Consider the following 12,695-nt stretch of genomic DNA (forward strand, 5'->3'; position numbering starts at 1 on the left):
TGAAATGATACTTTCCAGAAATAGTTAGTGGTGGAATTGTTTAAAGATAATTTCAATCTTATTTTTATAATGTTTTAGAGACTGAAGTTGGTTGAAGTGTTCATAGTAATATTTATTTCTTTATTTTGTCAGTTTCAGATATTTTTCTGAAATTTTGTTTGGTTCATATGCTAAAAATTGAGATGCAACTAGACCATGTTAATTCATAAGAGTTTTTTTGTCTTTTTCCATATGTATCTTCTGGATAAATGATTATACTTGATAAATTTCTACTCTGTACATGTCCAATACTAACAAAAGTAATTTTTTCATAATTTAAATTTTTTTCATCTGTGGGTGTGGTTTATTGTTCCTTCATGTACTTTATAATGGCTAGATTCCAAAAGTAATAGCAAAAGTGTATCATCAGAAGTATGTAATGTGCTTAAATGGATAGTGATGAAAATGAAAGAATAATCATGTTTAAAGTGATATTTTTAAAACTTTATTTTTTATATATTTTTGTATTTAATTTTATATATTTTATAAACTTTATTTTTTATATATTTAAGCTGTAATTTATCTGTTTTCAAATTTATAACACACACAAAAAAACTGTATTTTAGCTCTGTGTACTTGATTGAACTAATATCACTATTTAATTTCTATTATTATTTCAGGCACTGGCTATCATTTGCATATAGTAAAAAATGAGAAATTTGATTTAAGAAGCATAACTGAATTGTTAGAGAGACATACACCTGGATCTACTTTGGAAGCAAATATGGAAAAAGAAGTTACTTTTAACCTATCTACTAGCGTTCATGCATCATATGGAGATTTGTTTGGAGAGCTTGAAACACGTAAACAAGAACTTGGTTTTAACTCTTGTGGTGTAACAGTTACAACAATGGAAGATGTTTTTCTAAGGTAAGTGTTTTAAATGTGTAAACAAATTATTAATATATAAGAATTTTTTAACTGAGTAAATTGTGCTACTGGTGGTTTTTAAATCAATAATAAAAATTTTTAACACAATTTCTTATATTCTGTGCCTAATTAATTGCATTGTAAGTATTTCGTATTTCCTGTAATATTATGCTTGAACGCTTTGTAATTGAGAAGTTATATGTTTTCGCACATCCTGATATCTATGAAAGGCTGTGTTTAAAATGTTTCTGTTCTTTCTGATATCTGGTAAATGGAGATTTTTTTGTTGCTATTCAGTGAATAAGGTGCTATGCATTGTTACAATCTTTTTCATGTTTAGTTTGTACTAGAAAATTATTATAGCAATGTAATGAGTTTTGTTACTGGAAATGAATTTTTATAACGAAAGAAAAGTATCCAAATTATTAGTTTTTGGTCTTTCATAATGATTTATAATTATTTAATAATATTTGGGGATTAATAATGATGTGAACATAAATATTAATTTCAAATATTTTGGGGAAATTTAATAATCAGTAATATTGTATTTCTGAGTTAAGATCCACCACATGTATCAAATAAAATGTCTAAAGCAGATTTTAGGAAATGTGTAATTTAAGAGTAAGAGTTTTTCGTTTGATTTTTTTGTAATAGCATTACTCATAGTCACAGTCTTAAACTAATGTTAATACTGTGAAAAATTGCTAAATGTTTTCAGAAACAAGAAAGGATTTAGGAATTAGAAATCATTGACAATTCTTTTATTGTAGTCATCAGGGATTTTAAATTAAGTTTCTTTAAAAAAGGATTGCATGTTTTGTGATTTGGGAAATAAAATAATTCACATGTAATTATCACTTTGCTGGTCTAGTAAAGGGAATAGAGTATTGCTATTATGTGAATTAATATAATTTTTTTTCTTAAAGGCGGTAAGGGAGGACATTGAAATAATTGAATTTTTATTCAAATAAAAGACTGGTTTAAATTGACTCAGCTTAGACACAGACTTAAGTATTGGATTAGATTATATCGTAAACTCAAATATCTCTGTCATCAAATTCAGCTATGCCAGATGTTATATTTCTTTTTAATTCAGTGCTTCAGTAGCATATCCCTCTGATTGAACTTCACTGTAGATTTTAATTAAAATTTAATGGTTTGTGCTAGAACATCATTGCATGATATTTATTTGGTACACATTGATTATCTGCCCAATCCTCCCACAAATCATTGACGTCTAATTTTTCACCAACCTAACATATGAAAAATAATAGCCAATTTAAAAAAATGGCAGTGCACTTAAAATTACATAAAACAGCAGCCAATTAATGAAATTAAAAGTACAAGAAACATCTACGAAACACTGAAAATTACATGAAACAAACATCCACAATGAAGCACTGAAAAGTGCATAAAATGGCAGCAAATTAACTGCATTAAAAATGCAGCAAACATTTGTAATAAAGGACTTTCTTTTTTCCCCAATCTTCCATCCATGTGCAGAGTGATCTGTTTTAACTTAAGTTTGAGAATTTCAGAATTCTTGGCATCTCGGAGCAACTTGGCACTGTTCTCCATGTGCCAACTTGTTTTAACTCGAAAAAAAATCAGAGACTTGCACAAATTTAGAAAAAGATATTATCACTAAAGAATAATTATGATTAGAGAATTCAACTTATTAGGAAATAACTGTTATCACAACCACCTAAGAATGGTTCGTAAACTACTTTTGAGGTGCAAGATTTCCATAACAATAATGTAAAATTCTAGATGAATGAAAGTTAGTCATTTAACTTAACCTTTTTCATTAGCAAGCAAAGTCCACAGTGGCATTATGTGTCGGTGCAAGCGAAAAAAAAAATCCATACACAAATCAAAACAAGCAGAAACCACAAACATTACCCTTGAATTTCAAAATCACGTGCCTTATATGCTGGTGTAATGTGCGTGCAATCATTAATGGGTTGCCATTGTTGTAAAATTATGAATTTCCTACTTTGGTGACATAGTGCTTTGTGCAATGATTCTTGTTAGGGTTGGGCAGGTAATCAGAGAGTACCATTTATTCATTAAAAATCATAGCAACCACTGCCATATTATAAAATCTTTCTTTTAACAGGGTTTGTAGCGGTCCCTGCAAGTGCTTATAAATCCTTATATTTGAAAATAAAATATAAAAGCCCTTATACGTGCTTATTTTTTCTCTAAAGCACTTACTTTTTCTTTTTAGTGCTTATTTTTTTGCTTTTAGTGCTTTTTTTTTTTTTTTTTTTAAATGAACGTACATTTTTTCTCCGTACCAAAGCTGAAACTAAATAAACAACTTTTCTTACTTATATGGAACGTCAGATGGTGAATCATAATCCCAGAAATAGTTTTCCGCCCCCTTTCTCTGCACTAACATGAAGTGCATGTCGCTCTATTGGTCAAAGAATTGAGAAAGAGATAGAAAATTCCGGTACATTCCGTATTCTTTTGCTCCCACCCAATACTACACACGTTTGAATTTCTATCAAGATTTTAATAATTTACATTCTCGTTCCGCGTGGTGAGTTCATATTCACGTTTATTATGATCGGTATGCTTATATCTTTATATATATAAGCGGCTAAAGTGTGTGTCGCTGATAGTTTATTGTTGCCACTCGGAATAATGAGCTCAGAAATGAACGTTTCCGCAGTTTCTAATTAATGTCTTGGCCGATTAAAGTCGTATGAAGATGAGAACGGTATCGATGGATTCGGAGAATTTTTTGGAATCCGAGGATACGCTTCTCGAATTTCAACTCCGCCGTTCCATAGATATTCGAAAAAAAAAGAATTTGGCACATAGCCAAATCCCTGTAATAGGGAAAAACCAAGAAAGAAAGTGGAAAATTAGTTTTTAATCAATATCTCGGCTAATTAAAGTCCCAAGAAGACGGGAATGGTCAAAATGGCATGGCACGGACCTGCGGAATCCAACGGTGTACTTTGCTAAGCCCGGGAGCCAGCTGTTTCGGAGGAGATGATGTTACTTCACCTCATATACATATATATGCGGCTTAAGTGTCTGTTTGTCGCCGATAGTTTATCGGTTGCTTGCGTAACTGTATTAGCCAATGGGGTGAAGTTGCCACGGCACAGGTTTGCTGTTTCAATTGAGATGTAGACAATTTCCTGTAAAACTTGCCTTTACTATGACCTCCATAAGCCTCAGGGCCAAAGGCTTAAGCGTGTTGGCATTTTTTTACCTGAGCCTGTATTTGAACACGGTCAACTTTATGTTGCCTGTTCAAGAGTTCATGAAAGAATGGACGTAAAATTAGAAATAATGGATGGTCTTCTGCAAGGCGAGTTTAAAAATGATGGAAAGATTTACACAAGAAATGCTGTGTACAAAGAGATCTTTGACATGTGAATTAACATTTCATTATTTAAATCACCTTTATTGAATGAGCTAGCAGTGGCTTTTAAGAAATATACTGCCAATGGTTTCCTTCATTGCACTCTACTTTAAGCAAGTAGAAGGGGGAAACCCCATGGGGCAGTAAGCAAAGGGGCGTCCTCGCCGCCTGCCCTGGGTAATTCAGTTAAAATTAGCAGACACCTTTGAGAAAATAATTTTAATTACAATTTATAATATCTAGAACAGCGGTCATTTCGTATGATCGCCAGGCTTTTGGTTATGAACATATGTATGAATATTTATAATATTATATTTGCAGTAACTGCTGAAGTATAGATAAGCTTCAAAAATGGGTAAGTGTGTTTTAACACAAATTAGTTTTCAAAGGAATAATATTCAGAATGGCATAAATAAAGTCAAAGTAATCGAATAGTCAAAATACTTTCTTTTTTTTTTTTTTTTGCCAATGCATTATATAGTATGGAAGTTGGGGGTTCTCCCCTTTCTCCGCAAAATCTCGAATATTGAAACCGTTACAGTTCGCAGCAAAGCAAGCAGCGGACTTTTTTTTTTTTGGTCACTTTCCCATCTGGATTGAATAGGACTAAAAGTTCTGCTGTGTACCAACACAAGCAAAGAATGATTCTATTCCGGAAATTTAATGCAGTCTGTTCAAAATTAGAATGACAAACATCCCAGATTGGTAAATCTCTTTATTAATCAATATGAGTACGGCAGGGAGCGCGACTTGTCCTGCTCAATGATAAATATGCCACATGAGCACATGATGGTGAAAACCAGACGAAGCAAAGGGGTGTTTTCCTTTATTTAGTTATTTATTCTCCGAATACTGGCAGCTGTTGATTCCGATTGCGTAATATCACGTGTGGAAGAATTAAGGTGCACGTATTGCGCAATAACGTTTGCGATATTTCACAGAGATAAAAAGAGTCTTGCTGTGCTTGCTAAGCAGATTAATTTTGAGTTCCGTTGGACTATTTTTTTATATGATGCACATATCGAAATGTCAAGAGCATTATTTAGTCGAAAAATCTAAAGAATGGCTACAACCTACCCCCCTTTCCACTTTTACCAGTTATGCTCGACTAGTCGGAGTTTTCAGATATTTGGAAATTTCCGAGTATGCCGGTTAGTTAAGCTTTTACTCTTAAAGGATGACTGCATGAAGAAATTTCCCATCTTCTGATTTCAGAAAAGCTCCTTTTTTTTTTTTTTTACTTATTTTTACTTAAATTACTTTGCCTGCAGTTTCTGTTAAAGGAAAACTGTTATACAATGAAAATTTTGAAAATGTTCAGAATTTTGATTTAAGTTATTTAAATAATTATAAGATTGGAAAAATAAATTGTATTTATTTTAGGTGCCAAACGAATATAATAAATATGATTTATTTTTATTTATTTTCTCTATTTTGAACAGAAATTTCGTCATTAAATCTTGTAATATGATTTAGTTCTGCATAATTTTTTTTCTCTCATTGTAAACTAGTTTTGTGAATTGAACTGTTATTTAAAATTTAAAAAAAAAAAAAAAAAAAAAAAGAATGTAATTGTTTTCCATGGTTGAGCAATGCTCATTCTCTCTTAATACTGAATTTCTCATATTTTAAATTACAAGTCTAATTTTTCTTTTAAGATCATGCAGTTGTGTATAATGTAATTAGACAGGTGCTTATTTTTTTCCCTAAAATGTGCTTGAAAAGTGCTTATAGGTGCTTATTATTTTAACTAAAATGGGGCTACGAACCCTGTTTTAAATTAGATGCTTGATATTTTTTACACCAAATGCACCAAGAAGGTTGGATATTTAATTTCTTGTTGTTGGTTGTATATAATGTATGTAATGCTATCAGCATGCATGGTAATATGATTTGTATGTTTTTACATTTTGGATTCGTGAAGTTATTAATAAGGGTTAAAAATATGGGTTTATTTCATTTCTTATGAAGCTTAAATAATAGGTGAAAAAGAATGTTATTTAATTCTTAAATAAGATTTTGCTAACCTTTGCAACTTGATTTTAGTTTTATATAAACAGCATATTTCTTATTTTTTTATTTTTCAAAAACATTTGAGTGAAGTATTTTATTATATGGGCTATCTTTTAATACCAGTGCACACTGAATATATTTCAATTCAACTTTAAAAATGTATAATATTTCATGTATTAAAAAATATTATTATATATAATTATTCATAATGTGAGAATTATTTTTTATTAACACTATTAAAATTGATTTCTAATAATTCTGGAAATTTAAAAGCTTAAAATTTTAGTTTTAAAGCATGGCAAACTGGTGAGTTTTTTTAAAAATAAAATTACATTTTAGGAATTTATGTAATTCAAAGAAGGATGTGTTCATTAAGGGAACTAAATATTCAGAAAATTATGTGACCGAAAAAAGATAGACTAAATGCATTTCTGTTATAGCAACGTGGTATTGTACTTTTTTGGCTTGTTCTCAAGTATCCCCCCCCAAATATTTGAGGTATTATGTATAATGATGCCTCATTAAGAGTACAGACTAAAAAAAGTTCCTTGCAATGAGCTTGGTCAAACATTAAGAATTTCAAATGAGCATCAACGTATGCTACTATGAATGTCACTAAATATGGAGCTAAATTAATTTTTCTTTTTTTAGAGAGCATGTAAGTATAGAAAAGGTATCTGAGTATAAAAAAGGCAATGAGCAGAGGAGTAGGCATATAAATGCATATCTTAATATTATATTACAGTAGGTGCCGCTTAATGTGATCACATTCATCCAAGACTATTTTGATAATGTTAATTAAATGATAACATGCTCAAGGCATAGCAGGGGGCTGATTGGATCCCTTTGCAGTGTGATCCAGTTAAGAAATTTCAAATAATTAATTTTTGTTGCGAGATTACTATTACTAGATTTTTATTATTATATTGCATTTTTCTAATTTTTTTGGTAAATTCTTCTGAAATATGATTTAAATCTAAATTAATATATTTCTGTCATTCAGTTGAAATTGTAACTATGTTATTTAACCTATCTTTGGTCATCATTGACATCAAATAGTTTTTGATAAGTTTCAGCCTTAAAAATGATTTCTCACCTGAGGCAATGCTTACTGGTACTGTTAGGTAGACTAAGAGCAATAAAAAAATTTAGAAACCAATAGATCTCTTGTTTTCACAGAGAAAATTTAAATATTTTCAAAGGTGCTTCACAGGGCTTTGGAACTATTGACTTATGCCAGTATGTTGCCATCTAAATTTAATTCTTTGATGTTCTGAACTTTATTCCCTTGTTTTAATTTAGTTATTGTCAAAGCTATTTCTAAATCAGTTGCATGTTTCTGTAGTTCCACTTTATTCATTTGATTAAATTTTGCTGAAAAACCAAATATGTATGAGAGACTTTTTAATTACTCGAATCTGACTTTTGATGATCCTCATGACTTATCCAGTATCAGATTATAAAAATATATTTTAGATGATTCTGTTAGATAAATCGTTGGCTTATCATCTGTTTTGTAATTAAAGTGTCTTCCTTCCTCTTCCTTGTACTTTAACCCCTTAACTTTTACGGGTGTATATGCCTTCCTCAGCCGATGCGTTAACTGCTCCGGGCATATATATACACCCTTCCAAACTGCTATAATTCGCTTTGCGCTGCTACCCGTAATATTATTCGCAAAGCTTTGGAATGTAACATCACAATGACCTTGACAAAGTATGCGAAGGAGGATACCATTTCAGAGAAGCGTGGGGAGAAATTGGAGAGAGGGATGTGTCTAAAGTAGTGAAAGCAATGACTCCACTGTCTTGGCTGGTGTTGTTTGAGTAAAACATTTTTTTTTTTATTCTGTATCTTTTGTTTTTGTTTACTTTTTGTAGTAGGTTGCAGAAATAAAGAAAGTTATAACGGATGTTTCAAATCCATTTATCTTTTTTGAATTATTTTTTGAGGAACTGCTCGTGCTTCAAATTGTTACTGAAACTAACCATTTTGTAGACAAGTATATGAACCAACACCTTGCAAATGAAAAATCAAGAACAAAATCGTGGCATTCAACCAGTTCAGAAGAAATATATGTTTTTTTAGGCATACTGATTTCACAAGGTATAACACTGAAACCTGATATTACACTTTACTGGTCTAAAAATGTGAACTGATCAAAACTCCATTTTTGGGATCTTTTTTATTATAAAAACATCATTTTTATTATACTTACATCTTTTTATTATACTTTTACTCAAAACATTAAATTTTGTGCTTTCACTTTTCTTTTATTCTTTATTTTGTGAAAGTAAACAGTTTTTAGAAAGTAAAACTTACACTTATTTTTCCCCTAATACATCACATAACTATGTGCGCCTGTGGGAAAAACCGTGACACCGGGAAATGGGCAGTTAAGGGGTTAAATACTTAAATGACTTCTAGATTTCTTTAAAAATTTTTTAGTCCAGTATTTCTATATTGAATGATTCAAGATAAAAGAGAAAGTTTTTTAAAGATTTTTGTCGATATTGCAAATATTATGGTTTAGAACTGAAGCCAGTATTAGTTAAAACAGCTGTAAAAAGTGGAACAGCTGATCAAATTTAAAAAATCCTGAAGCTAATCCCGAAGCCAGTATTAGTTAATTAAGCAGAAAATCCCAAAGCATTGAAAGGGAAAGATAAAGTATTTCTTTTAGTCATTCGGAAATTAAATAAAAAGCCTGGATTCTCCATTAATATTTAAAGACTGGTTCACTTTTCATTTTCTGGTGGCAGTTAAGATATATTGTAAAGATAAAAATTTACAGTTGTTGGCATCAGGATTTTTCTCTTACATCCACTGTGTGTATCGTTTTGTTTTTACATTATTTATCAGGACAGAAATTAACAACCAACATCATCAAAAATGCTTTATTCTACTTATATTTTAAAAAGTTCCATGAGTAGTTAATATCGTCTGTTGGTTGCCATGGTTACATTCTCAATCTCTCGTTTTTATTATTACAAGTGCTTTGAATGTCTTTTAATATCATGACGCCATCTGGCGGTAGACTGGAAATTGCTAACAGTCGGGCATCCTGACTAAACAATTGCCCTCAATTGTTTTTTTTTAACAAATATTGTTGACAATACCATTAGAATCCACATTTTGTGTACAGTTTAATCATAATTTAAAGTTCTAGAAGAAGTAAAAAATTCTAAAAAAATTGTAATGAAGTTTTTCCAGTAAAGTTCTTTGTAGGTTCGGGACCAAAAAAAATAAAAGTTCACTTGTCGCTTCACGAGTTAATATCCGAGTTACCTGGTTCCTCTTGATCCAGCTCATCTAGGTTATTAGCATGCCAAAACTTCAGATGACTTACATGGGCTGTTGTTGTGTATACAGTCTACCATGCCCCCCCATTTTTTTATATATATAGTAGTACTTCTTCAGCTTATTCTGTTTCCTTTCGATGACACTGCATTTTTCTTCCTGAACTTTTTTCGATCAGTCCATACATATGCACTTTCATTAGCAACTTCTTGTAGGATTTCTTCTTTAAATCTTGGAGAATAGCCATGTAGGGTTTCAGTAGGTGCTCTAATTTTGTTGACAGTATTATTCAAATTTCTTTCATCCATAGAGTTTAAACGTGCTGTATTAGAAGACCTTTTTTTGTATTCTCCTTTCATATCTGAATCATTTCTGTGCACTCTGTACAAATGGTAGCCTTCTCTTGTTACAAAATTTCCTTCAGGCATGTATAACACATTACCTTCAACTTGGTCATATTCAAAACCATAGTCAGATTCCCAACCAGTGCTGTCTGCTAGACCATTTCAGTTTGGAAATCGCTTTCGCTTTATAATTGGTATTTTTCTATGCAAGCCTATTGAACAATCAGCTTTGCTTCTAACATTAACGTGATCATCATATTCCACATCCCAATCATACGTCTTACCTACGATGCAGCGGTGCAAACCTCTGTATTTGTTACATTTGCTTTGAACAAAAGTTTGATTAGCATAATCAACTTCATACTTTTTTGCAAGATAGAATACATGTTTTTCAGCTTTTACATTTACAAAATTTGCACTGTTATTTATTATTTTCTTTGTTTCATCCACTATTAATTTAATACACAAATGTTTTTCAGTGCAATATAACTCAGTAAATGGATAATCTTTTGCATAGCCGATATGCAATTCATCACAGACTTAAGCATAAGCATATGCAATATGTAGCAAATCTAAGAATGTTTCATCCAACCAATAAGTCAACTGGGTGAGCCGAATCTGGCAAATTAACACTGGAATATCTTTTGCCACTACGTCATCAATTTTTAAATCCGCTAATGCCGCACCAAGACTTTTCATCAGACAATTTTGATTTCCGAAACCAAATAGTTCCTTTCTGCAAAATGAAATGTTTATTCCCAAGGCTTTCACAGACAATTTTTTAAGTAGACATGACGACGCTCCATTGTCAATCATTCAAGACACATTACGAAAATTGTTAATCAAAACTGTCCTTTTCACAATATTTATATCTTCTCATCATGTCTCTGTTTCCGAATCTGTTAGAATTATTAGAATTGATTACTATCAAGAGTGTTTTCAGAATAATCTCAGCACCATAACTTAGAACTGCTTTTACTTTCATTGTTTATTTTTAGTCTTGATCGAACGTTTTCGTAGTTGTCCAATTTTCCAGTTAGTTCATCATGTTTACATATTTAGGCCATGAATCAATAAAATGTTCCCTCATAGAATTCAGAACCCATCTTTTTAATTGATCTGTTATAATTAATTCTTTTAAAGAATTGAAACATTTATTTTTAATCCTGCTAACCATTCGTTATAATAGTTACAAATTTTGAAAAAAAATCTGTCCTTGTGTTTTTTTGAATCTCTAATATGATTAACAAATTTCTCGCAAAATTTTTCTGGACTTGCAACATTTTAATAATAAATTCTTAACAAATACTGTCAAACACCGAAAATCCACCAACTCCTGAAATCCACGTTGCCTCTCAAAATATAAACATTCAGTTTATAGGTTCCGGAAACCGCAACATTGAGTATGAAATATTGAAGAAAAAATACTTACCGAATAATGATGTCATAATTACCGAATAATAATGAGTCATAACGGAAATACCAAATTATTGACATAAAAAAAGTTTTAAAAAATAAGATAAAATTTTTTTCCTTCTAATCTCTGCATCAAGGTAAAAAAGCAGATTATTCGCTCAACTCTTCGTTAAGTTCACCATTCACGTTGTTGTATTTTCTAAGCATGGTTATTTCATGAGATTGTTTATTGCTGCCTTTTTTTTTATCCCGATATTTTGTGGATAAATTAAGAATATTTTAAATTTTAGCCCTTTTAAATACAATGACAGATAAGATCGGCATTCATGATTTTACTGCTTGCAACGTTGAAAAAAGTAAACACATTGCATTGACGGTAATGCAAAAAGTGCAAAAGATGAAGGCAGGTGCTACTTCTCGATATATAGCAGAATGGTATGGAACTGTGACATGAGTCTGTATGATATATGGAAAAATAAAGAAAAGCTGTTGAAATTTTACAGCAGCAGTGATTCTGACACTGGAATCCGAAACCGGAAATCTTTGCATGAGGCAAAATCAGCAAACCTCGATGCTATGTACATATAATACAATGAATAATATAATCAATTTATATATGTAATATTAATTTAATGCATATAATAAATTATTGCAATAATGTATATAATAATTTAATTAAATGTATCTAATACACCTTATTTATTTTGCACTTTTAGTCCGAATATTATGCTTTATCTTTTGTGTCCTGAAATCTGCAAAATCCTAAAATCCGCACCACCTCTGGTCCCAAGCTTTGCGGATTTCTGGACTTCTATTGTACGTACTCATTAGCTTGTTCTTCAAATTCTCTGGTGATCAGCTGTGTGATCTCGAGTGGTAAAAGTCCTAATAAATGAAAAATGTAATCGTCTTCATTTAACCCCATCTGTTTGGCTTGACGTTTAAGTATTACTAGGAATGAAGATATGTGACCATCCTTTAAATCGAATTTTTGCATACCACTTTTCAAATCGATAATTTTTTTGTTTTCTTGTGTGGTTATATTATTTCCTGTTGACGTTTGGGACATTAATTTATTTTCATTTAAAAGTTTTAGTTTTTGTAATTCAAAATTACTTTGTTTTTCTTAATCTTCAGCTTCTAACTGAATTCATTTTTTGCGTTCTTGAAGCTAATAGTCTTTGTTGTTCTTCGTTTTTTCCGTTCCTCTAACGCTCTTTGTTTTTCTCATTCTTGAATTTCTAATTGCACTTGCTTTTCTAATCTTTCATGTTCTTCTTTCCTCGATAATTCTTTCAAAGACTTGTTTTACAAATAGTTCATCATAA

The 12,695-nt window shown here is 30.9% G+C and overlaps 1 protein-coding gene across 2 annotated transcripts in view; it reads left to right on the forward strand.

The window, feature by feature from the left end:
* LOC118192633 (phospholipid-transporting ATPase ABCA3-like) overlaps nt 1-12,695 on the forward strand; it is a 193,165-nt gene that overhangs the window by 140,401 nt on the left and 40,069 nt on the right. For both annotated transcript variants that reach the window (XM_085813161.1, XM_085813162.1), the window contains one exon: nt 660-909. In XM_085813161.1, the coding sequence (XP_085669287.1) occupies nt 660-909 (250 nt within the window). The remainder of the gene's footprint in view (nt 1-659; nt 910-12,695) is intronic.

The sequence above is a fragment of the Stegodyphus dumicola genome, chromosome 3, assembly GCF_044657685.1.
Source record: "Stegodyphus dumicola isolate Sdum_Otavi_A_Nest chromosome 3, ASM4465768v1".
NCBI lineage: Eukaryota > Metazoa > Arthropoda > Arachnida > Araneae > Eresidae > Stegodyphus > Stegodyphus dumicola.